Genomic DNA, 24,174 nt, shown 5'->3' on the forward strand with positions numbered 1-24,174 from the left:
CGAAGGGACGAGACTGTGGTCAAGGTGATTGCGGCGGCAGCGCATCTCGAGATGAATGTGCGTAGAGGTAGTTAGCAAAGCTCTATCGCTGAAGCCTGACGTCATGCCGACTGTACAGTTAGGTGCGTGAGGTAGATAAACATCGAAGCCCAACAACGCAGTCGGTTGCTAGATGATCAAACTAGTATGCATCGACGAATCGGAATTCGCGATAGGGTCTTTACCAAGCAAACGGAAATACCACTCTATGTCGGTGGCATGCAATCACTGGCCGTTGGTGTGGGTTGACATCACTTCTGGCAAGGAATCCCGCCAGGAGGGTTGCAGCCAACGACCGTAAACATACGAAGATCGGCTGCCCGGACATCTCGCCATATGATTCTCGATATCGATATGTTGTGTTGTCGTCCTGTCGCAGCCCTAACGTCATGTTGTTAAAGATAGTTGTCTGGTTTTAACCGAGTAGATATCCCGACAAGTCAAGATGAGAGGATGCCGCAATGCTAATTGAGCAAGTAAATAGAATTGAGGCAGTGTTTGAGACATCCTTGCCTGACATTGTTCAATCAACGGTGAGCGGGTTCAACGCCGTGTTTCAATCGGTGAACGGGGTGAATTGCTTCGTTTTTCTCGTCTTGTTTTGTCTGCATCGGTCAGTCTGTAAACGCCGACCCGCCGGTAGGATTTCAAGGGCCTGCGCACGAGGCACATACTTATTGGGAGGCGCCGGGGCCACTTCCAGTAAAGAGAAATTTTTGTTTACATGGAACAGAAGCAAGACATGATCGCATGATCGCATGGCGGATCGCGAAAAGGATTCACTATGGACATGTCCCTCATGGACGGCAATCAAGATAGGTGTCATTGAAATCGGGGGACCCAGAGCAGTGGAACAGCAGGCGGGAACGGCCATGGCAGAATCTCGCTGAATGCCCGGGCTAGAGATCCCAAGCAGCCAAGCAACGTTAGACAGAGGGGCCCTAAGGCCCTGTACCCGGACTGTACGAGCAGAAGCACGGTTCTGGAATAGTGCCACCTGCTAGCTCCCTTCCACAGCCGCTCCACCCCGCGTGCTGGGCCTGCTAAGCTTGCACTGCCCCTGGAGGCCTTGAGCTTGTGCCCACCCAATTGTCCCAAGTGCCAGGATCCCAGTGGCTGCCCGGACGACGCTCACTAGCCCGTCGGTCCAGAACCTGCTGATTACGCGACTAGAGGTTGCGTATGCAAGGAGGAGTACCTACGTACGGAGTGAGTCGTCCTGCGGTCGTGATTGATGTATGACACAAGGTACGGTGCGTGTGTTTGTCTAGCACGTTCGGCTGGGGGAGCAGTGTGTCTGATGTCTGCATTTTTCCCGCTTTGTCCTTCCTCTGCAGTTTCTGAAAGCGAATGGATTTGTTCAAAGAAGTCCATTCATCCATTACCAACGTCCAACGGAGCGACAAGGGCAAATCAACCCCCTGACGCCCCTGGCCTGTCTTGCCCCGCGCTTGTTCGAAACTGGATGCGTCGCTGGGGAGACTTGTGGTCCTCCACTCCCCCTACACCCTCACGCTGATCTGCTCCTACGCCATTCGCGCCCTTACGTACTTCACTCAGCAGGAGCTCCCACAATAGCCGTCTCAAGATTTTGGTCGCAACAGCCCCCTTTCCTTCCTACACATCGTCTCGACTTTTGGGTTTTTTCCCTCCTGGTTTGCGCATAGGGTTTGGATATCCAATAATAAGCATCTTGCGGGCCATAGAATCATCAGACTTTTGGCAGCTCGACACGCCGGATCACCAGCCTTTTCGGACGACTCCGTCGGAACTTCGACGTGCATCATCCCGGACTGCCATCTTCGGAACTTAGCAATTATTCGCTTTGCGGGCTCTTGCTTTTCGCTTTTGCCCATCACATCTGCTGTAGGGCACGACACGAGTCCAGCAGACGAGAGAGATCGCTTTCGCCGGTTTCCGTTTACCTCGATATTTGTAGCCGCCAAAACCGCCGTTCTGGTTGTGCTAAGAAAAATAACTTCAGCCCGGCTGCGCACCTCAACAGCGCGGACTAACCTTAACTCCTATCTTGCATGCAACCCAGATTTCCCGATTCCACGAGCACAACAACTAGATAAACCGAACGGTTTCAGACACCACTGGACTGGCGGCGACCAGTTCGCCCCACGTCGCCCAGCATGGACCGCGCAGCGCAGGTTCTCGAGGTCGCCCACCACATATACGCCCGAGCGAACGAGACGGAAGCCGCCGGCGACCCCGAGAAGGCGGCCCGGCCTCCCATTTACAAAGTCATCGGCATCTGTCTGGCCATCGCATCGGGCCTGTTCATCGGCTGCTCGTTCGTGCTGAAGAAGGTGGGGCTGCTCAAGGCCAACGAGAAGTACGAGGAGGAGGCAGGCGAAGGCTATGGCTACCTCAAGAATTTCCACTGGTGGGCGGGCATGACGTTGATGATCATCGGCGAGATCTGCAATTTCGTCGCCTACGCCTTTACCGATGCAATCTTAGTCACCCCGCTTGGTGCGCTGTCCGTCGTTATCACCACGGTGCTGTCCGCCATCTTTCTGAAGGAGCGCCTGAGTATGGTAGGAAAGGTTTCCTGCTTTCTCTGCATTGTCGGTTCGGTGGTAATTGTAATGAATGCCCCGGCGGAGTCGTCCGTCGCCAACATCCAGGAGATGCAGCATTACGTGATCGCACCAGGGTTTCTCAGCTACGCCGGTGTGATCATCGTGGGCTCTGTCATTACCGCTTTCTATGCCGGCCCAAGATGGGGCAAGAAAAATATGTTGGTGTACATCTCGATTTGCAGCTGGGTCGGAGGACTCAGCGTTGTCGCGACACAGGGTCTTGGTGCCGCCATCGTTGCCCAGGTACAAGGTACCTCTGGGAGCCAGTTCAAGCACTGGTTCCTCTACGTGCTGTTTGTTTTTGTCATCGGCACTTTGCTGACTGAAATTATCTTTCTTAATGTAAGTGTTTTGCTCAAGTCCTCCCGAGAGGGTTGTGTCGTTGCTAACCTGTCCACAGAAAGCTTTGAACTTATTCAATGCCGCCATGGTGACGCCAACCTACTACGTCTATTTTACCAGCACTACCATCATTACGTCAGCTGTGCTATTCCAAGGATTCAAGGGCACTGCGTCGTCTATCGCAACAGTCGTCATGGGATTTCTCACCATCTGCTCCGGCGTTGTGCTGTTGCAGCTGTCCAAGTCAGCCAAGGATGTGCCCGATACCGCCGTCTTTGCAGGCGACCTAGATCAGATTCACACTATTGCCGAGCAGGAACAGCCAGAGACCGAACCGAAGGCAGATGCCATCCGTGGCGCAGCCGCTATTGTTCGTAGATTCTCCGTCGCCCGCCAGAAGATGGAGGCGGAAGAGCTTAAACGACTTCACGATGAGAAGGAAAGGGAAAGGTTGGAGACTGTTAGCGAAATAGGTCCGGAATACGAATGGGATGGCCTGCGCAGGCGACGAACGACTATCAATAGCCAGATGAGCCGGCGCACTGCGTCACCAACCCCTTTTACCCCACACCAAGCAAGGGAGCCTTTCCCAGCTCCGCCAAGAACGCCACACTTGCCCTTGGGCATGTCATATATGCCAACAGCGGAAGAAATGGAGGAAGAAGAACGAAGACGGCAGGCTTCCCCGAGCTTGCTGTCCAGCATCGCTGGCACTATACGCGGCCGGGGACGCAGCATCATTCTCCCGGGACATCCGGATTTCCACGCCGAAAACAGCCCTTCGAAGAAGAACACGCAAAGTCCGATGCGTCCAGTACAGCTGACCGACATCGCCCTCCCAAGCCAGAAGCTGGGTGGCGAGGCTAGTCCCTACGGCACCACGCGTGAACACGCCTACGGCTTACCAGATAGCCTTCGCAACCAACGAACGGAATACGGCGGTGCCAGTGCGGCTCTTGCCCGCAGTGCGGCGAGCATCGCGTCGGCCAGTAGCACGGGCCAGCGCATTCACTTCGCCGAAGACGAGGCCAATTCGCTCGCGCCCCCGACGCCACCGCCGCACCGGGACAGCCAATCAGCTCGTCGGCAATTTTCGTTCCAAAATGTTTTCCGTCGGCACCAAGCTGACGGATCGCAGGAACTACCCCGCTCGCCGCCGAGCCACCACACGAAGCCGCCGAGCCGGTCAGGGATGGGGTCTCGGGGCTACTCGCAGCCGCAGGTGAAGAACGCGACGGAGGAGGAGAGGGCGGGCCTAGTGAAGGGCGACTCGAACACGACGCCGGCGCTGCCCCGGTCCGATAGCGAGTTTTACGAAGAGGACGAGGACGATACGGACCCCGACTCGTATCTCGACGATAAGCGCGCCGAGCGTTCTTACGGCCGCGGCATTACTGGCACCAGCCCGCCGGAGATCGATTATGACGCGGCCAGCCGGCGGAAGTGGGATCACAGCCGTAACAACTCGAGCCATAAAAAGCCTAAAGATCCGCCTGGGACTAACCCTAGGTCGCCTCCCAGGAGTAGGACACCGCCTGGAGGAGGGAGAGGCGCAGGTTCTTACTACTGAAACCGTGTTTAAGTTGGTAATCGACTGATTACAAGGGTATATATGTTCGACAATCAGGGCAGCTTTTTATCACGACATTAGCACCGATATACAGGCGACCACGCACAGGGAACAACCAATAAACGAACGGCAATAGCGTTGTACAAGTATATAATGACCATGATGAAAATGAGGCAGGGCACATGATCAACAGTGTGTGGGGAAGAAGAGAGGAAAACGGCGCACAGGGAATCATGACTATTTGCCTCGCCGCTTTCTCTTGGTCTGCGTATAAGCTTGGACTCTCCCAGGTTACGGGTGGGCGGCGGATGCCTCTTGGTGTATAACAAACATTGGGGACTTCTCGGGGGGCTTATGGCTTTGCGTGCGGTCTGGATACATAGCAGCGAATGGCGTTCCTTTACGGATACGGATATAGAATAACGTAATTGACGATTATCTAATAATGTCATTGCATGTCTCGGCGGCTTGTGTCGGTATGCCACTACGATTGATAGAGAGTAAACATGACTTGGTGCTCTCTGCGACTTTCCCCACGGTTGGCGATGTGTGCCCCTCTTATTTCTGCGTGTTCCCAACCGCATCAGCACCATAGTTTCGCAGTCCACGGGCTTACCAGGGAAGGCATGTGAAGGCAAGAGACTTCAAAGGCAATGATAAAGCAGTGGGAGACTGCATTACGTTGCTTTTAAGCCAGCACAAAGCCTCACAACCGATTGTATCGGCATCGACGACAAGCCATGATGTTACACTGCCGGCACTCGTATATGAACAGCGGCATCTCGTCGCCACATTCCTCGCACTCTCGAGGCCCTGGCCGTCCTCGCCACCGTAGGTGGTCGCACTCGTGATTTTCGCGCAGATTTTGCATAATCCTGTTGATTCGCTCGGCGTGAGCGTTGGCGACAGCGACATCATCAACTAGAACCTGGTCGACGTGGTCTCTGCCATCGATCTCTTCGGCACGCTCTAAGAGCCGATGTTCGTCCCATTCTGCGCAATGGCATTGCTTTGCCAAAATTCCACGGTAGTTTAGTACATATGGTGTGCCACAGAGATAACAGAATTGGGAACCACATCGACAGCTAGAGCCCGAGGACAACGTTAATATCAAGGCATGTCTGGGTACGGGTATATCTGGACTCACGTCATATGATAACAACCAGTGCCAAGCTCCACCATGGTCCAACAGTTCTGACAACGCTGCCATCCTTCACTGCGCGCGAGATCAATAACCTGCTGGAGGCTCTCGTCGTGTGGGCAATCGCCCTTATGGCTGATGCCCTTGCAGCTGACGCAAGTGCTCGCCGCACAGTCTCTGCAGTGGGCTACCCCGTTCACATATCTAGATGGGGGTATGAAAGCTAGACACTCTGTTCGGTGGCAATACGTGCGGTTTGGGGTGGAAAATTCGACAGCCTTCTCGCGAAACGTCTTCACGACCTCCTCCGGGAGAAAGAGCAAGTTCTTGTCGAGCGGTAGAGGTCTTTTGCAGCACCTCGGGGGGAACATGCTTTCATCGAGCATCGAGCCCTCGAAAAGTTGCCGAAGGCATTGTCGGCAATACTCGTGCTGACAAGGAGCTCGTGAAACGTCTGTGAAGTGGTATCTGTCGCCACAAGAGATGCATTCGCGGGGCCGGTGTGGGCGAGATGCTGCCCAGGCCGATCCTTCAGCCTCTTGACCAGCAACAGACCCTTTTTGTAAGCCGTCATGCTCGCCTGTAACGTAGATACAGGTCATTTTCTCGATGAGTTCCGCATCCCCATCTTCGACAATACCAACCCCTTCAGGAGGTGCTGCCCCAACATCTTCAGACTTGGAGGCTGGGTTGCCGGAGAGTTCAAGCGAGAGGTTGCGATCTTGAGTTGCCATGAGCTCTTCGTCCGACAGCTTTTTCAGGGTATCTGCATCCTCTCGAATGGCGGTCTGAATACTCTTGGCTATCTTGTGATCCGAGAAGGAAACACTTGCCATGGAAAGCTCCTCCAGATGAAGGTTGAGAGCCATCTCCGAGTCGCTAAGCGCGCTACCTTCGAGTTGCTTGCCCTTCGCTGCACTCCCAAGGAGCTCTCCATCCTGGCGCTGCAGCTCAAGAATCAAGGCCACACTCTCCTCATCAATATCACCTAGTGATGTAGGCGGTCGTTCGATGGCGGTCATCTTGAATGTCAACAGTCTAGAAGGGTGAAATACAGATGATTCTGGGGTCGGGTTGCATGAGTAAGTGGGATTTTGAATGTGAAAGCTTTGGGTCCTTGGTGATTGATATCAACAATGCCGATTGACGGGCAACTCAAGGCCAGGCCGCCAATTGCTTCAGCATGTGCTAGAGACAGGGCTTTCAAAATTCAAACAATCGGTAGGTCTTAGGATAAAATTTTGTTGGAGGCTGCCTTGATTGATCAAGACTTGAGGTTTGACGAGGACAATCACCACCGCGCAAACTGCTGGGCTTCGTTCGAGCTTTGGGTTTTTCCGGATACATTATGTGCGCAGATACAAGAACAGATGGAGCTACAGAAAGATCAAATCAATCGTATACATGCACAAAGTGGTTTTACGACGACATCTAATGATTAGCACCTGTGGTGTGGATTTCTTACCAAATAATTCGTGCGGCCATACAAGGTATTTGAGGGACAAACGAACGGATCTCATGGTTGGCCATACCAGATGACGACGATGATGAGTATGGAGTGGTATTTGATGATAGATGGCAGACGGTCAAACTGACATGTCTCGGACACACGAACTACGCAAGGCGGGTCTCGCCAGTCTCGCCAGTCTCGGCAGCAGCCGATGGCCCGATGCCGATCTCGAGGGAGGGACGGACGGGCTTGTCAGCTTGTCGCGTGTCTCGCTTTATCCACTTTGGCAGTTGGACCCTTGTTTCTCGAACTTTCTGGGCGCGCATTATCTGACAAATGGATCAAAGATGCGTAGGAAATGGGCCGGTTGGGCGTTGAATGACGAGGCTGAGGGCATTCACTTGCTTCTGCCTCTTTGTTCCTCCTGCACTCCGCCACCTGTTCATCACTCGGGCCAAACAGTGTGCCTTCCAGCACCTGCCAACTGAGGTACATAACGCACTACCCCGCCTACGCATACGTTGCATCTTCATCTTACGCCTCCACAACACTCTCGAGCCATGGCTGGCGATACCGTTAAGGCCGGCATTCTCAAGACCGACGGCAACAAGCGTTTTCAAAATGGCGACTTTGTCGGCGCAGAGAGCCTGTATTCGAAGGCGTAAGTTGGTCTCCTTGCCCTCCGATCGATTGCCTGCTCTCTACCTGGTTCTAACCCAATGTCTATTCCTCCAGCATTATCGCCGATGACACGAACCCAGCCCTGTACACGAACCGAGCAATGGCCCGACTGAAGCTGAGTCTTTGGGATTCCGCCATCGCCGACTGCCTAGCCTGCCTTAAGCTGAACGGCGAGAGCATGAAGGCGCACTACTACCTGGCCCAGGCCTACCTCGAGCTCCGCGCCTTCGACGACGCCGTGTCGCACGCAAGCCGCGCCCGCGAGATCTGCGCCACCACCAACGACAAATCCCTCGCCCAGGTCACCACCCTGGTCCTACGCTGCAAGAAGGACCGCTGGGACGACGCCGAGAAGAGACGGAAGCGCGCGCACCGTGAACTCGAGGAGGACGTGCTCGCCGCCATGCGGCGCGAAAAGGAGGACAGCCTGGCGGCCATGACGCCGCCCACCGCCGACGCCGGCGGCAACAGCAGCCCCGCCACGACGACCATGGAAGACGTCGGGGACCGACGCCAGGTGGCCGAGGAGTGGGACGCCAAAATGGAGCAGCTCTCGCGCGTGTTCGAGTCAGCACGCGCCAACGATGACAAGCGTCGCGAGGTCCCCGAGTGGGCCATCGACGACATCACCTTCGCCTTCATGGTCGACCCCGTCATCACCGTCTCGGGTCAGAGCTACGAGCGCGCCTCCATCATGGAACACTTGCGCCGCCAGCCCACCGACCCGCTTACGCGCGAACCCCTACGCCCGTCGGATCTGCGGCCCAACCTGGCCCTCCGCAAGGCTTGCGAGGAGTTCCTGGACGAGAATGGCTGGGCAGTAGACTGGTAGTCGCGATATCCCGGATACTACTGTTGTTCATCAAAGTCCTATTTTTCTGCAGGCTTGTTTCCAATTAGTTGAAATCTTCAACCTGGCACTGGGTAGCTACAAGGGGGAGGCTTTTTGTCGAGAGGCATCTGTCTATACACAGGGCCTATCTCATTCCATGTTATCAGCGGCTTATTCGGCTTGTTCATCATTACTGTTTTCTGTTCTCTTCCTTTTGGCATGCAACAAGCAAAGCTTTGATTTGGCAACGGCGTTCAGGATAGGACAGGGAAAGCACGGTAGTTGCCAAATACCCAAATCAGTGTTGGATTCGAGTTCCTCGACGATGCAACCGTATTCAACTGTCGGTGTGACTGATTACATTGTTACTGCTGATTCTAGGAAGGCACGGGTATCAATGATGACTTAAAGCAGCCGACGATAGCCCCGATTAAATCGTGCTCTAGTCATTGGACGTCTTGAACCAAACGGTAGGCAATTCTCTCGGAAACTCTTATGTTTGCGAACCATTCATCTTGTTGGTCAATCTTGTCCGTCTACCCAATCAGCCTATCCAGTCAGCCATGCAATTGGGGGGGGCTCCATTCAGACCGCCGTATATTCTGACATACCTAAGCATTCTTAGTTTATTTTTCCCCTTTTCTCCTAACGATCCCATCTTTTCAAACATTTACTTGGTTAAACGCTGCTAAGTTAATGATTATGACCTGGACTCCCCTCTCCCCCCTCGATTCGGTCATGCCGCGCACCTACATTCGCCAAACGCTGTGTTTTCCTTGCCCCCCGATACAACCCGAATCAGTCGCTTATTGGCTTCGAGAGGCACTCCGAGATCACGGCGTGCCAGGTCCCGTACCTGCAGTCTTGCGTCGCACACTTGAAGCATCCGTACCGGCATGGCGCCAAGGCACTTTCGTCGCCTAATCAAACACCTGAGGACCTTTTTAACGTACAAGACTGCTCACACAACTGGAGTTATGAAGAGCTGAAAAGCATGTGGTTTCCGCCCAGTTCGCTTCGCGAGTTTCAGCCCGAGATACCTAGACCCTGTGCAGAGGACAGGAAAGTCGTGTTCCGGGCCCGGCTGACTCTGCTCAGCGGTGGGTTCATGCTCGGGATCGCGGTACACCACTCCACGACGGATATCACGGGGCTTGGTGCCCTGCTCCGACTTTGGGCTGCAAATTGCCGGGATTTGCAGGCTAGCGATCACGAACCAGCTGCTCATGCTATTGAGGAGCAGGCGGATCGACTTGTAAATATTGGCCTCCCATCGGGGATGGTGAATATGTTGGACCGAGACTTAGTAAAAACCTTGGGATCGGGGGTGGCGAGCTCCGAAATACCAAGCACTGTACCACAGGTCGTACCCTTCCCGTATGACGATCAAATACAGGGACCACCCGGAACCGTCACAGCCTCACCATCACCCACTTTCATCTCAGCCATCTGGTACTTCTCTGCGCACTCTCTGCTGCGACTCAAAGCCGCCGTCACGGCCCGGCTTCGCGATGTCGCGAACGACATACCCTGGGTGTCTACCGGCGATATTTTAACGGCCCTGCTCTGGAGTGCTGTTGTAGCGGCCGAACCTCCACCATCGTCCATGGTCGACGATAAGGTCTTATGGCCATCGACAATATACATCCCCGTCAACTTCCGCGGCCGCTGCGAGCCCCCTCTGAGTAGAAATTATCTCGGCGCCGCGTTCGGGCGGGCCATCGTAACGATTCCCGCTCATGAGCTACTGTCGCTGGCTGGTGGCGCTACGGGCCTAAGGCAGTACGAATTGAAGGATACCATGATCCTGACGAGGACCGCTGCGGCAATCCGCCGTGCAATAGCAGGCCAGGTCACCGCGCAAAGCATCCGCACCGCGATGGCGTACCTGGCCTCTAATCCGATTTTAGACCCCACTGGACGCCGGCGTTCGGACGGGATCTCCATGGTTTCATGGGCCGATGAAGGTATCTGCGGCCTAAGCTGGGGCCCGTTTGTCGGGCGATGCGAGGCAGTGAGGCCGGCAGGGATGACGGGGCGGCGGTACCCGATTGTGCTTCCGCGCTTAGCTGACGGGGGCTTGGAGGTTTTCTTGAGCCTGGAGGCGACAGCGATGGAGAGATTTGGGAACAGTTCGCTGCTAAAAGAGCTTGGAGAAGTGCGGTGCAGGGGCTAAGGGCACAAACGTTGTGCGATGGGCTCATCTGATCCGGACAGAAGATACACTGACATTCTGAGCTCAAGCAGTATTTTCAAGCCTTCTAGCTCATTATTCGGATATAAAATAGAAAACAAAGATTTTCGTAACGTGTTCTGTTTCAGGGCAGCTTTACACAATATCTTTATATCCATAGTGGGATAAGGGCTACAAAGACATAGCCAATACATCATGAGCAAACGCATAACATCGATCATGTTCTGGTTGGCTGCGCATGCGCAATAAGGCCTTGATCCTCAGGTATAATGCAATGCAAGGCCCTCAAGGCTGGCGAACACACACATGCGAGAAACCCGAGTCCATAGTGAAGAAGATCACCAAGCCCGAACCAATTTACCAACGTAGACTACCTCACGAATATAGGACGCTTAGCATAGATAGAGAAATCGACCCCAGCCTATCCCACAGCCTGGTCTTTGTCCCACCGAGGTACCGCACAGCCTGCTGCTCAGCCTGTGCGGTAAGTGACACACGAACCACTGGCAGTTGAGGGCTGAATACAACTTTGAAAATGGGAAAATATAGCACCTGAAACCCTTCGGCTGGACAGACCCCATTATCAGCCCAGCCCTGCTATTCGCTGGTGGGACTAACAGCTTACGTGCCTCTTGGCCAGTGCAAGTGAAATCTCATGTGGGATTCAGATACGAGGCGACCGTCCATAGCCCCTCCTCCCATAGAAATGCAGTGTCACCACCCATGGTCATCGCCCCCTTTTGATCCTTCGTCTGAGCAAAGTGGGAAGATGTCCGGTTCTTCGTGACGTTTTGCTATACCCATTCTTTCTTATTCTCTTACCGCATGCCATCTACGACGATTCGTAGCCATCATAATACTTAATCTTCTTCTCTTCTTGTGTCCATTTCCCGCCGAAAGAATGCGTGTCGCCCTCTGTCGATCTATTGCTGCTATTTTATTGGCAGCAAGTCTTCCCACTGATAGGGCGATTGTCGAGGCCTACATGAAATTCATAGAACCCCCGGAAGGCGGCCTTCCGGGCAACTACACCGGAAACAGCCAATACGCAATCGGGGAGAAAATAGAAATATCATGGGTGGAGGGAAACATGGCCCAGCAGTACAATCTAGTTATGTTCCAGAATTGGAACTCCAACTCGGAGATTATTCAAAGTAGGGTTATTATTTCTCTCCTACTACTTCCTCACTTCTCTCATACCCCATAGATGACTGGAAAGCTGATTAGTCTAATAACAAATAGGAGGCTTACCAGGAGAAGGGAAGTACTCGTGGGTCGTCGGCACAAGCAAGAACGTTGAAGCCTCCAACGTCTTCTACTTTGAGCTTCAAGTCCAGCTGGCTAATGGAGATGTGAGGGGCGGTCCAACGTGCCACTATTTCAATATCCTCAATGTGGTCTCTGCCGTTGCCCCTGTCATAGGCGCCAACAGTGGTTCCGCCGTCCCAATGTCGCCGCCATCAATGACAACAACAACAACGGCATGCAGCTCTGGAACCCTGGCGGCGTCGACGGGGACCAGAGAGCCAGGGCCTGCAGGTGGCATGAGCACCAGCGCCAAGCTAGGCCTCGGCGTGGCTATACCAACGGCTATCCTGGTTGGGGTACTGATGGGGTGGCTATTATTCCGCCGTTGCCAGCGTGCGAGCTTGAATACAGAGGGGTCATCGTCATTCGGCACCGGGTCGCAGTCGGAACGCGGAAGCCAGAGCGAGCAGGGTTGTGACAAACAGGAGCTCCCTGCGCTTCCTAGGCGTACTGTGGAGTGGGTCGTGAAGTCGGAGTTGCCTGGATAGTTGGTGTTGGCGACGACACCGTGGGCCGCCCAAGGTGGTAGGTATGGCTGGGCAGGACCGGTGGTTGAGCTTTCCATGCTCGCCCCTCTTCATTTCTTCCTCACCACCAAGGACGAACCTCAGCTGGCAATGAAAAAAAGAAGCTGGGAGAACATGGATAGGGACAAACAAAAGAAAGAAGTGCAAGGCCAAAAGCAGGATAAAAAGAAGAGGGAAGGGGGGGGAGGGCAGATCGGTAGCCAGGAAGTCGCGCCCAGCGTGACCACACCTTAGTCCACTACCCCGAAGACTCGTCCACAATCGGATCGTAGCCCCCGGCCCCCTAACCAACGTCCACAATCGGATCGCTTGGCGTCGGGGGTCTAGTGGGCAGTGGGATGAGTCCAGTGCAGCCAGCCGGGTGCGGCTCCCAACCACGTGTCGATGGAAAGGGGATACAGAATAGTGCCAGGAAGATTCAATCAAGAAACAAAGTGTAGTTGTATGGAAGGAAGGAAGAAAGGAATGAAGAAAGAAAGAATGGAAGGAAGGAATAAAGACGGGGGAAGGGCTGCCCTTAATACTCTGACAGAAAAGTGGAAGTGGAGTATTCTCTTCTTGCCCATACGTTAAGCTTTCCTATCTATCGGTACAAACCATGGCAGACATTCTGGTGAAAGGGGTTTGGGGTTTGACGCATCAATTACCACTGGCATTGATGGGGATAGCATCTGTTGAGTAACAGAAGCTCTGGGGAAAAGGTTGGTAAATCCTCATTCCACTAAACCAAGATAGTGCCATAGATACACACTTTTGATATCGCACACATGCGGGTCCGACATTCTCTGATGATTAATGTAGAATAGGATATATAGGTTTATGTCTAATGTATGTGAAGTAGCGACACCTTCCGATTCTATACATATCACGTCTTCCCCCTTTTTATTTCCGGCACAGAGCAGTCAGCACCGCGAAAGACACAAAGATTTGGTCGTTCGACAAGAACGATATCTGTTGGGCCCTTTTGCGAGATTTGGCGAGATTGGAGGGCATCAGGCAATGACTTTTTCTCTTTTCTCTTTGAGTTTGTATATTCAGAGGTCACTTGACACCAAACCTGTAATATCTGTTGAGCCCCTTTAGTATGAGTCAAATCAATACGAAAATAGAATAGGATTAGGGACAGAGCTCTGTGATCGCCCTTTCACAAATCTGGCATTCAACCATGCGCTTTCCGATGCGTTTCCAGCTGATCCTCACTCGCGAATTCCTGCCCGCAGCCATAGAAGTAGCAAAGAAAATGTCGCCTCTCCCTTCGCCATCTTGAACAAAATCCTTAGCAAGAATCCTCTTTTACTCCGCAGCTGCAGGGTCATATGTGTTTGTGTGATGCTCGAATGGCCGACCGTCTTTCGGCTGGTTGGGAGTTCTCGGCTTCCATCCATGCTCCTTCTCCATGTGTTGCTTGCAGTTCCTCTCCCGTTTTGACTTGTAATCACACGACGTATACAAGCATTCGTAAATGGCAGGAGCAGAAGAATGCTTGTCCTTGACGTGGCGGCTCATATCCTTCTCGGTAGGCCAGCCGTACTTGTTATATTTACATGTGGGAATCGGGCACTTCCATGGCCGATTCATACCGTACCGCGACCGGATCTTGACGAGTTCGGGGTTGCGCGTGGCATCGCCGGGGATAGGGGGGGATTCCTGAGCCTTACCATGCTCAGATTCGGACTCGGAGCCCGATGCGGACAGTGGATGGTTATACAGACTCCGGATCTGGTCAAGGTCGGGGTTGCGCGTGGCCTCGCCGAGGATCTCGGGGAATTCGGGGGCGTTTCCGCGCTTAAACTCGGAGTCATAGAAGAGTTCGGACGTCGGCGTGCGTATTTGCCGACCTAGACCTCTGAACATGCGTGCCATCTTACGCCTAAAACCGCGATCGGGGTCCTGGGCCTTTCCGCGCTTGTTTTCGAAGTTATCGAGAAGGTCGGGCGCCTGCTTGCCCGGTGTGGACGGTGAGAGGTTATGCTGCCGCCGGATCTGCTCGAGGTCGGGGTTGCGCGCGGCCTCGCTGGGGATCTCGGGGAATTCGCCGTCCTTTCCGCGCTTGAACTCGGAGTCATCGAAGACGTCGGGCGCCGGCGTGCCCATGTACCGATCCAGTTCAACGAATGTGTGTGCCATTTTGCGTCGATCACCACGATCGGGTAGGGTCAGGTCTTCTGGTCCGACTGGAACTAGACTCTTTGTTATAGAAGGGTCCGAAGACGCCGATCCTGAATCCAGGTCTGTGCCATCTTCGGAATCAAGATTCGTAGGCAAGACGGTGAGCGCGATCTCCTCAAGGTGCCGAGCGAGGTGAACATTAGCATCAGCCCTCCAATTAGGAGTTTCGTCCTGGCATATCGGACATTCGAAGTTGGGTGCTACAGATCGAAATAAACCATGCTCCAAATTGACATGATCTTCCCACTCAGCCTTTGTTGGAAAAGGCGAGCTATTGTATTCACATCCACCATCGAGGCAAATGTATGGCTGGAGATCCAGAAAGAGATGTTTCCTACAGAAGAGTTAGCACCCACCAGATCAATATCTGGTTGTAACTCGCTTACTTCCAAGCAGATTTGGCTTTTATTTGGACCTTCATCCCGCAGCCGATGCAGCTAAATGGTTTACCCTCTCCCGCACCATCCGGCAGCGGTGGTACTCGGATCGAGTCACCTTGGCCAGCCCGATATGAGACGAGCGTCTCTGGATAATCAGTCGTCGCAAGCCCAGATACAGGAGCGCCTGATGGGACGGAGCTGCCGAGCGCAGAATCGCGGAAAGTCGTCGAGGCCACTTGGCTAGGCGCCGGTTTGTCTGGGACATATGTCGTTGAAGGAACCATAGCCAACTCCAACCTGCTGCTCTCACTCACCGTTTCCCGGTGTCTTAGAACCCGGGCCCAATTGGCTTTGCCAAGACGTTCTGCGAGAGCCGCCTCGCATCGAGGATAACGCCAACGAACGCGGTCGACGAAGTTCATGGAAGGCTCCCATGTGCCCAATTGGGCTACGCTGGCTGCAGATTCAACGTTTACAGGGCCAACATGCTCTTCTTGGAACCTCGATCCCAAGTCCATGAGGCACTGAGTGTCAGTGAGAAGATCCTCGGCAATTTCTCCCAAGTCAGTAGCACCAGCTAAAGACGAAGTGTCGCTGCTCGCATCAGAATCGGTGTCTCCAGTATCATCATTTTCAATCAGGAACTTGACCTTGTCTGCTACAAGGCCAATTCTAATGATATTGGTCGACAGTGAAATCCGCTGCCCCTGGGGAGCATGTAGGGCAAGTCCTGCTAACATGAGCTTCAAGATCATGATAGAGCCCAGAAAGCAGAAGGCATACTTTTGGTGAGTGTTTGTGAGACGCTGAAGATCAAGCGTAAGGTAGCCCCGCGCGCTCTTCGAGATTTGTCGAGTGACTTATCTAGCAATCCGTCACTTACTCCATAGCCATCTGCCCATAGAACCATATAGCTCTGGCTTCGTTGCAAGGTGATCAGGACGGACTTATCGATCGTTTCATCGCCGGAAAGGACTATGATGATGGCACCAAAGAACTCTGAACATGCCGCGTAAAGCTGCGCGATCAAGGGCGGATCGTCTAGATGACCTTCAGGATTCCGGAGTCCGGTGATGGACTGCTGCCATTCAGCAACCCGGTCTGCTCCCGTCATCGCGTATAAAGAGGTGTGTATCCAAAGCAGCAGGTTCAGGTCCTTCTGCTTCGATCGTAATAATGAAGAGCTTTCTGATCAGGCTGGCGGCTGGGTGGTGGCGAAGTACATAAAACAGCCCGTCAGCCCGCCAGCCCCGCCTAAGTAAGCAACATCCGGACGTCTAATTGGAAGGCAAAGCCAACGACCCCGGCGACAGCGAATTTGATCTAGTAAATGAGTTCGCCTCTCACAGACGCTGAGAAGTGTTTTATTGCTCTGTCCAAACGGCTGCTATTTCGAAACCACAACCATGGCGGAACTTGCGCTCGCGATATTGCCCCTTTGCATTGGCACCATCAAGGGCATTGCAGTAGCTCGGAAGAAGCTAAAGGTCCTCAAGCACCACGACAGTGAGGCCAAGCGACTCCAAAAGAGATTCCAACTTCAAAGCGATATTTTCCTGGATGAAATGCAATTGCTGTTGCAAGAGGTGGTAGGTCGTGATGAGGCTCAGGCTCTGATTGAAGACACCGCAGAAACTCGGTGGAGTTCAGAGGTTTTGGAAGCCCAGTTGAAGCAATACATGGGCAGGAAGTATGAAGACTTCGAAGACACGATGGCCGAGATCCGCGAGCACACTTCAGCTCTTAATGAGAAGCTGAATGACGGTATGGAGGACACCACAAGCCTAGAGGTCAAAGTACGCCAGCCATGTCTAACTATTGCCGTCGTGGGCCGGTTTCATCAATGACTAACACCGCAGTGCCCTTAGATCAAGCTCTCCGAAAGCATGCGCCAAGCTTGCCACGTCATGATGAAGAAGTCTAGTTATCAGACCACGCTGGGAGAGCTCAATGAGGCAATTCAAGAACTGAAGAGACTGCGTAAGACAGCAGCGAAGATCCAGCGGTGCCCATCCAAGTTGCCCCCTAAAAAGACAAGGCCACTTCCTGAATCCTTTCAGCAGGCCAGGCAGCACTCTAGATCATTTTATGATGCGCTTCGATCGTTCTGGTCGTGCTTTCAGGCTCAGCATACAAGCCATGATTTATGTTTGTTGCTGGATTCTCGAAAGAACGGAAGTCTCAGGGTATTTGTCCGTTACCGAACACGGAATGGCTTTGAGATAGAAGAGTAGGCGATATAATTTCCTTGAGTGTTCAAGTCGTTCGCAGTAGAGCTTGGCTGACATACTGGATAGTGGACTTCTTGACTTGTTTGTCCGCTCCCAGAGCTTGCGCCTCGTCCACATCGCCATACCGTCTACAAGGGCGACCACATTATACTGTGCCAGTAGCCAAGAGAGGCCCAGCGAAACCAGGAGAGTCAGGTTTACTGACGATGGGCTGGCACACCAGACAATGGCCGATAATGGCCCTAAGCCGTTGGATCTGTGTTCTTCGGGAGACATGTGCACTCAACTGTGTACACAGAGTAACCGCTGTGGCGGCTATCTGGACACGCCAGAGCATTTGAGGCATCATCTGTATCCTGCCTGCGACCAATATTGTGATCACACTCAGTGCTTCAATCCAAAAAGGCTAGGTGAGCCCGCTACATTGGATAAGATCTTTCAACTTCCCGTCGAGCGCTCCATTTCGGTTCCCGCACAGCTGCGACTTGCGCTTAACCTGGTCAAAGGGGTGCTCCAATTTCAATCGACGCCGTGGCTTTCACCATTGTGGCGCCTGCAGGACCTGTCGTATTTCCAGATAAATGAGGGTCTCGCGGCGTCTTTGGAAACCCTGCATATCGGCACCGAGCTTACCAAAGGAAAGCAACGCGACACCGTCATGGCCGATGGATCGGACGGCCTTGCACAGGCGCAATTGATACACGGCATTCGCAACCTGACCATGCACAGTCTTGGAGTGGCCCTCCTCCAGATCGGGCAGTGGGACGCTTTGAAGCCAGACGATATTGTAGAAGTGCGGCGCATCGCTGATCTATCAGCGCGCGACTCTCGACTTGGACCCACGTTCCAAAGGCTCACACAGCAGTGCCTAGAGTGCGACTTTGGTTTTGGCAAGGATCTTACTCAGCCAGAGCTACAGAGCGCTGTTTACCGAGATGTAGTCTGTGGTCTGGAGGGCCTGATCCATTCCCTAGAGGGAAGGCCATGTGAACCGGCATCGGTGTCTTGACAATGATTCTGGTGCGCCGCTGTTCCGTTTTGGATAATAAACAATATCTAGGCAATGCGGGTTCTGGAAGTATCCCTAAAATAAATTGACAGGAGAAGTAAGACCATCAAAATGGACAGGACAGACTTTTTCAAACTCAAATCCATGCACCTTACCTAAGTTGCCAAGTGCCTGCCCTCGACAGTCATCTGAGAGCAATTCGAGCTGGTGGAAATTGCCTCGTTGGCAATTGGACATTTGGGGTAGCCAACGTTTCGGAAACGAAGCATGAAAAGTGTAAATTACCAAAGGGAGCTTATTGGACGCATTTGACACTGTATACTGGATGTTCTCTCGCTCAATTCATAAACTTCCCACTGCAGCCACCACACAGCTCGCCCGAGACTTCTTTCTCTATGTGATCGTGTAGGTCGCTGTCTTGTGCCAATGCTTTTACTTGCTGGGGCTTCAGGCATTTCAGCCCACATACGCTGCATGTGTGGGTGCTGCCAGGAGTTGTAATAGGGATGCCGGTAGAAGCGCAGTTCTCTATCAGGAAATGAAAAGAATAGTTTGTCAGTTATGTCTGTCCTCGCAGCAGGAACAATCTCGTATCTATGCATGCCGGTTCGGGAGAGGAAATAAGGGTGCTTACCAAATGAATGCCCATTGTTGCACCGTGATGTTTGACCTTCAAGTATCAACACACCCTCACAAAACACACAGGTCTGTGCGGCGGCGAACTCCTTGAACTTCTCCCTTGCCGAAGTCCTGGCGGTGTGGTTCACCGAGAGCAAATCGCTAGCCCCCGGGACGGGCGGTCCACCGCCGTACATCCACTCCCACATGCGGCCCTCGGTGCTGAGGTCGCTCTTCATGGCCAGGATGTTGTCATCGCGGGGCGCAATGTTGGGGCCGAACAGCACCCGGCACCGCATGCCGCCGAACGTGTGGCGCTCCGGCTTGATGGTGCTGTTGAGCGTCACGAAGACAGCGTGCGTGCCGCCGCCGGGGCTGGACGTCATGCCCCAGGTTCGGAGGCGCGTCATGCTCACCTTCTCCATCTCGGCTAGACGGTCGAGCTCCCCCAAGTATTCCGTCTTACTGAAATCCTCGACGGAGCCCCAGTCTGAGCCGTCTTCATCCTCATCCTCATCCTCGTCGTCGGAATCGTCGTCATATTCTTCCTCGTCACCCGCTGCATCCTCGTCGTTATCGCCTTTGGGTAGCTTTCCGTCAGGATTCACCGGCCGGTATGCCAATGCTATAGGCTGCTTTTCCTCCATGAACTGGGTCATCTCAGTAACCCATTTGGGTTTGGAGCTTGGGTCATTAGAGTCGGAAGCAATAGGGAGGTTGGTTTGATACCAGTCATGGTTCAAGACCGTCGCCGACAGGCGAACCAAGGAGAAATGGGGAGTCGGGGTTGACTCGGAGAGGTTGGGTGGATGGATCACCATGCCGGTGATGGGGTTGCTGGCCTGTTCGGCCTCTTCATTGGAAGCATAGTTGGTGCCACAAACCTCAGCTGAATGCGGTGTGGTCACCTCCGGGGGTGCTGCATCATCGAAGGTAACTTGAAAAGGCTGGACTCTGGCGGGAGTAGCTATGATTCCACGGCAGACTCTACCACCTTCGACAGTCCATACCTGAGATGGGAAGGTTAGTGATAGCGATATGTCGCGGCTGGCAAAGGACATACCATATCTTCCCATTGGAGAAATGCATCGGGGGCTAGGTGGATACAGATACCGTTCGTATCAAATGATTGAACATTAATCTTAGGTGTCTCCATATGTTTCCAGGCTCGTATAGTGACTTCCCGGAAGCCAACATAATGCGCAGTAATGTACGACAAGAAACATGTCTTGTGGGGGCCTTTCCTTAGCCATGGGCTCCAGCGGAGAGCGAAAGATGATCCCTGGGGAGAATAATCAGGATGCGTAGGCTAGAGCCATGTCAGTAACGATCAGTTCTTGCAGCGAATTATTCAAGAGAGAATGTGATTGGGGACTTACATCTCCTTTCGGGTGTGGACCGTTTGCCATGAAACGAGCGACTTCCTCAACCCTCCATTCACCGGCACTGCCTGACGGTGCCGCAGGGTCGTGCTTTGACTGCACAGTAAGGACGACTACTTCATCTTCGTCATTCACGTACGCTAAGAGGCTCCCTGGGTCTTTAGTCTCATTCGCCCACGCAAACGACGTGATGCGCTCCTTGGAATAGTCGGACTCGTGGCTCTTGGCTCGGGGGATGAGTAGGTTGTCGCCCACGCTCCACGGGACGACCCAGGAGCTCACTGTCCTGACATTCCGCCCCTTCATCTTGATGGTGCCGAGGCCGTCCGACACACCCTCGCAGAAGATGGTAAGCGCGCCGGTGCCCGTGAGGACGGCCAGGACCGACCGACGCATGAGGCCTAGGCCGCTCGGAGACCACGCCACCGCTACGGCATGGTTTAGAGATGTGCCGTTGTTGGCGACAAGGCTGATACCGGCGCCGAATGTGGCGGGGAAGTCCGGAAACTCCTGCTCGGCCGCGGTGAAAAGGTGTCGGTTCAGCTCCGGCCGCCGGATTTCGACAACGGGGAACCGGAAGGTCACCTCGTGGTATTGCCGCTGCGACTCAAAGTCGGACCCGAATGCGGCGGCTGCGGTGGTCCCCGTGGACGGGAATTCGGGGAAATACAGGTATACGCAGTCGTCCGAGGTGATGGCGAGCTCCGCGTCGGGCGACCATGCGATGTTGTGGGTGGTCAACGGAACGGCATTCAAGCTAAAAGACTCCAACGGCAAGATGTGACTTCGATCTTGAGCCGACATTTTAGTATCGTCCCCAACTTGAAGCCTCGTCAGGAGGTCAAAGATAATTGTGGATAGAGCAGGGAGGTGAAATGATTGGATAGCATCTCTGTTCACGGACGGATCTGGATGTCGTATTCTCGTTTGGTGTCCAAATATTTGTGATGGGCCGCTGCTATTTTTGGCGGTAGTCACAAATTGAACATTGGGACGCGAACGACCACCGACCGATCTTCGCAAAGAAGCAATCCGAGAAAAAGTAGGTTCCGACTATCCAAACACCGTCGATTGGTATTTCGTAAATTTCATTCCTGTTACTGGTGTTGTTGAAAGCCTCGAATTCAAGTTGAGCTGCGCGTCCCCACTAGTTAATAGCTGGCGACTGTTCCACCACCCGTTTATTATCAGAAACACTTCATAGAAATCACGATGAGGCACGTGAAATTATTCCACCAGTCCAAGGTCGTTGACTGACTTAATGAGCTCTTATTCTATTATTGTCATTCCTGCATGCAGCGCTAATCAATTTCCAGGTTTGGTTTTTATAAAGAAGCTTCGAAGTATGACCCCAAACCCCATACAACAGCGCATCCCACTAAAGCTGTCGCTCCTACTAATTTTTTGGTCCACCAATTGTCATCATTCAGCGGTTTCGCGACCTGCACCTTTCGAGGTGCTGGTTTGGTATCGCTCTGGTTCTTTGCCGCCATCTCTTCCTCGCGAGCAAGCTCCGAGAGCCGGGCAATTGTCTTGCTGAGAGAAATCAGCTCATCGTCGATCATAGTCGTGTTCCTGGTCCCATCAATCTCGACGTTCTGGACGTTGCCAAAGAAGTCCGTCAGCAGACGGCTGCGGGCCGCATCCGCGCCGCCCTTGAACAGGTCGTAACGCACGCCAGCGTGCGAATGGATCTTCTCGTAGCTGTAGCTGTCGAACAAGTCGCCGATGGTCTTTTTGCTGCTGGTGTCTCGGACCTCGGACTCGAGGAACTCGAGATTGTAGTACGTATAGCGATCGATGACGGCGACGCCGACGTCGTTGTCGGCGTGGTGCGAGTACGACGACTGGTCGAGCTCGGACGAACCGGTCGCAATGATGTTGGGCGAATACAGTTTGCTGTACATGGTGTTCGCCTGGCATGTGTCGATCATAAAGAGGATCTCGTGGTAGCGCTTCTTCTCCCACATCTGCTCGAAGGCGTCGGCAAGATCCGGGGCGCCGATCTCTTCCGCATCTTGAAACTTCAGGAACTCGTTGCCGCCGTGCCCTGTCATGTAGACGAAGATGTTGCTGCGGTCGTCCGTGAGCAGGCGCTTGCTTCGTGGCATCTCATCCCCCACGCGATCCGTCAGCAGTCGGATGAAGTTCTCGACGGTGACCTCGTAGCCTCGGTAGTCGACCTCGATGTTGTCGCCGTATAGATCGACGGCGCGGTCCGAGTTACTGTAGACGGTACCGGGGAAGGCGTTGCGGGGGTTGCAGGCCATGTCGTCTGGCAGCATCAGAATGATCTGAGAGTCCGGGATCCCGAGTCGCTTGACTGTTCGGTACATGGATAATACATTGGCAAGGTGGCGGTAGTTGAACCAGAAGCGCGACGTGCCCACCAGAACGGCCCAGTTACTGGTGTGCAGGCCGGCTACTAGAGTCAGCAGTGGCGCCAACAACAATGCCAAAGGGAGCTTCATGGTGGTTGATGTTTGCAGTTGGTGTTGGTAGACAGAGGCGGGAGCCCCCTTGTTGAGGTTGGAGGTAACACAACGAATGGCCTATGGGTAATGTCAGACTGCTGAATAATTGAGGGACGATTGCTAATAGGGACAAACATCACCCGCATACCCACTAGAGCTGAGTGGCTGGAAGAACCGGCTTAGGTAATACACCGTGCAAGTGGGATAACCCAGGTAATAATGGGTACCCACCAGCCAACTAATACTGGCACTGGCACTCAGCAGCGACAGCATGTGTCCCATTCATCGATAATTACGGGAAGGTGTCTGTATATAACTCGCGAAGACCTGGCCAATCCTTTTTTCACACTTTCCCAATAGTCTTGACACTTATAGCTGTGTCAATCAAAAACATTCCGCGTATAACTTATGTCAGGCCACAGGCAGTATAGGGAGGAACGCACAAGAGCCGTGCTTCCTCAATACTTAACATAGTTCAGACTGATACTCCCAAGGCCCCATGATGGTTGGCAAGCAGGATAGGCATGCTTTGTAGCATTGTGGAATAAGAATATCCAAGAGATGCCCTTCTAAAAGAAGCCGGTTCGCCCAAGCCACTGACGGACTCCTGGCCTCTGGTCTTCAAGGTAGATTTCTACCTCTACACATGACCCTGGCTTGATATGACTATATCCAGTGCCAGTCTCTATTAAATGTACCGTGCTATGGGAAAACTATATTTGGGCAATTAGCTGTAGAGAATCCATGGTTGTCAATTCATGTTGAATGCTAGAGTGTGGTTATTGGATAAGTTGTATGTGGATTTCAAGAAGATTCTGGTCCTAGAATACACGGTTACCGATGTATTTTATACGCCAGATTTCATGACACTCTTATTTGGCTTTATCATCACCATGGCAGCTGGAGCCGGCCACCGCACAGTCCAACGCTAGTTATTATCAAGACATATGTAGGCTAACCTCTAACACTCTTTACCTCACCCAAATGCGTGAACGAGGTGCGCGCCTTTGGAAAAGACAAAGGTGTATTATCCTAGGTTCTCCTATCCTGTCTAGGCGCACCAGGGTGGTCGGTCTGCGGAATGCTCATGCGGGGAGCCACTCAATCTTGTGCAGTTCATCGATTATGGAATGTTGTAAGACGATGCATTGCACAACACTAGATGTCGATGCACTAATCAAGTAATCCGCCCAAGTCAATAAATTGATTGTTGTCGCTTCGTTCAACGTGCATTAG

The 24,174-nt window shown here is 53.2% G+C and overlaps 9 protein-coding genes across 9 annotated transcripts; 5 read left to right on the plus strand and 4 right to left on the minus strand.

The window, feature by feature from the left end:
* Nucleotides 1–2,177: 2,177 nt before the first annotated feature.
* PG998_003885 (magnesium transporter NIPA1) lies at nucleotides 2,178–4,542 on the plus strand (the record flags this gene model as incomplete). The annotated part of the gene is made up of 2 exons (XM_066870703.1): nucleotides 2,178–2,972; nucleotides 3,031–4,542. The coding sequence occupies 2 exons, from the start codon at nucleotides 2,178–2,180 to the stop codon at nucleotides 4,540–4,542; spliced, it is 2,307 nt and encodes a 768-aa protein (XP_066734453.1).
* Nucleotides 4,543–5,248: 706 nt separating this feature from the next.
* On the minus strand, nucleotides 5,249–6,705 carry PG998_003886 (uncharacterized protein; the record flags this gene model as incomplete). The annotated part of the gene is made up of 2 exons (XM_066870704.1): nucleotides 5,249–5,627; nucleotides 5,690–6,705. The coding sequence occupies 2 exons, from the start codon at nucleotides 6,703–6,705 to the stop codon at nucleotides 5,249–5,251; spliced, it is 1,395 nt and encodes a 464-aa protein (XP_066734454.1).
* Nucleotides 6,706–7,693: 988 nt separating this feature from the next.
* On the plus strand, nucleotides 7,694–8,646 carry PG998_003887 (uncharacterized protein; the record flags this gene model as incomplete). The annotated part of the gene is made up of 2 exons (XM_066870705.1): nucleotides 7,694–7,794; nucleotides 7,869–8,646. The coding sequence occupies 2 exons, from the start codon at nucleotides 7,694–7,696 to the stop codon at nucleotides 8,644–8,646; spliced, it is 879 nt and encodes a 292-aa protein (XP_066734455.1).
* A 994-nt stretch (nucleotides 8,647–9,640) lies between these two features.
* Nucleotides 9,641–10,822, plus strand: PG998_003888 (uncharacterized protein; the record flags this gene model as incomplete). The annotated part of the gene is made up of 1 exon (XM_066870706.1): nucleotides 9,641–10,822. The coding sequence occupies one exon, from the start codon at nucleotides 9,641–9,643 to the stop codon at nucleotides 10,820–10,822; it is 1,182 nt and encodes a 393-aa protein (XP_066734456.1).
* A 919-nt stretch (nucleotides 10,823–11,741) lies between these two features.
* Nucleotides 11,742–12,636, plus strand: PG998_003889 (uncharacterized protein; the record flags this gene model as incomplete). Its single annotated transcript, XM_066870707.1, has 2 exons — nucleotides 11,742–11,994; nucleotides 12,083–12,636. The coding sequence occupies 2 exons, from the start codon at nucleotides 11,742–11,744 to the stop codon at nucleotides 12,634–12,636; spliced, it is 807 nt and encodes a 268-aa protein (XP_066734457.1).
* Nucleotides 12,637–13,968: 1,332 nt separating this feature from the next.
* On the minus strand, nucleotides 13,969–16,338 carry PG998_003890 (uncharacterized protein; the record flags this gene model as incomplete). Its single annotated transcript, XM_066870708.1, has 3 exons — nucleotides 13,969–15,178; nucleotides 15,231–16,063; nucleotides 16,108–16,338. 3 exons carry the CDS (start codon nucleotides 16,336–16,338, stop codon nucleotides 13,969–13,971), a joined length of 2,274 nt encoding a protein of 757 aa, XP_066734458.1.
* A 292-nt stretch (nucleotides 16,339–16,630) lies between these two features.
* Nucleotides 16,631–18,464, plus strand: PG998_003891 (uncharacterized protein; the record flags this gene model as incomplete). The annotated part of the gene is made up of 3 exons (XM_066870709.1): nucleotides 16,631–17,020; nucleotides 17,093–17,454; nucleotides 17,522–18,464. The coding sequence occupies 3 exons, from the start codon at nucleotides 16,631–16,633 to the stop codon at nucleotides 18,462–18,464; spliced, it is 1,695 nt and encodes a 564-aa protein (XP_066734459.1).
* Nucleotides 18,465–18,801: 337 nt separating this feature from the next.
* Nucleotides 18,802–21,268, minus strand: PG998_003892 (transcription factor IIIC subunit delta N-term-domain-containing protein; the record flags this gene model as incomplete). Its single annotated transcript, XM_066870710.1, has 4 exons — nucleotides 18,802–18,990; nucleotides 19,166–20,092; nucleotides 20,146–20,391; nucleotides 20,462–21,268. 4 exons carry the CDS (start codon nucleotides 21,266–21,268, stop codon nucleotides 18,802–18,804), a joined length of 2,169 nt encoding a protein of 722 aa, XP_066734460.1.
* Nucleotides 21,269–21,789: 521 nt separating this feature from the next.
* PG998_003893 (peptidase C13 family protein) lies at nucleotides 21,790–22,935 on the minus strand (the record flags this gene model as incomplete). The annotated part of the gene is made up of 1 exon (XM_066870711.1): nucleotides 21,790–22,935. The coding sequence occupies one exon, from the start codon at nucleotides 22,933–22,935 to the stop codon at nucleotides 21,790–21,792; it is 1,146 nt and encodes a 381-aa protein (XP_066734461.1).
* Nucleotides 22,936–24,174: the final 1,239 nt, after the last annotated feature.

This window comes from Apiospora kogelbergensis (genome assembly GCF_038363985.1).
Source record: "Apiospora kogelbergensis strain CBS 113332 chromosome Unknown utg000002l_segment0_segment0, whole genome shotgun sequence".
NCBI lineage: Eukaryota > Fungi > Ascomycota > Sordariomycetes > Amphisphaeriales > Apiosporaceae > Apiospora > Apiospora kogelbergensis.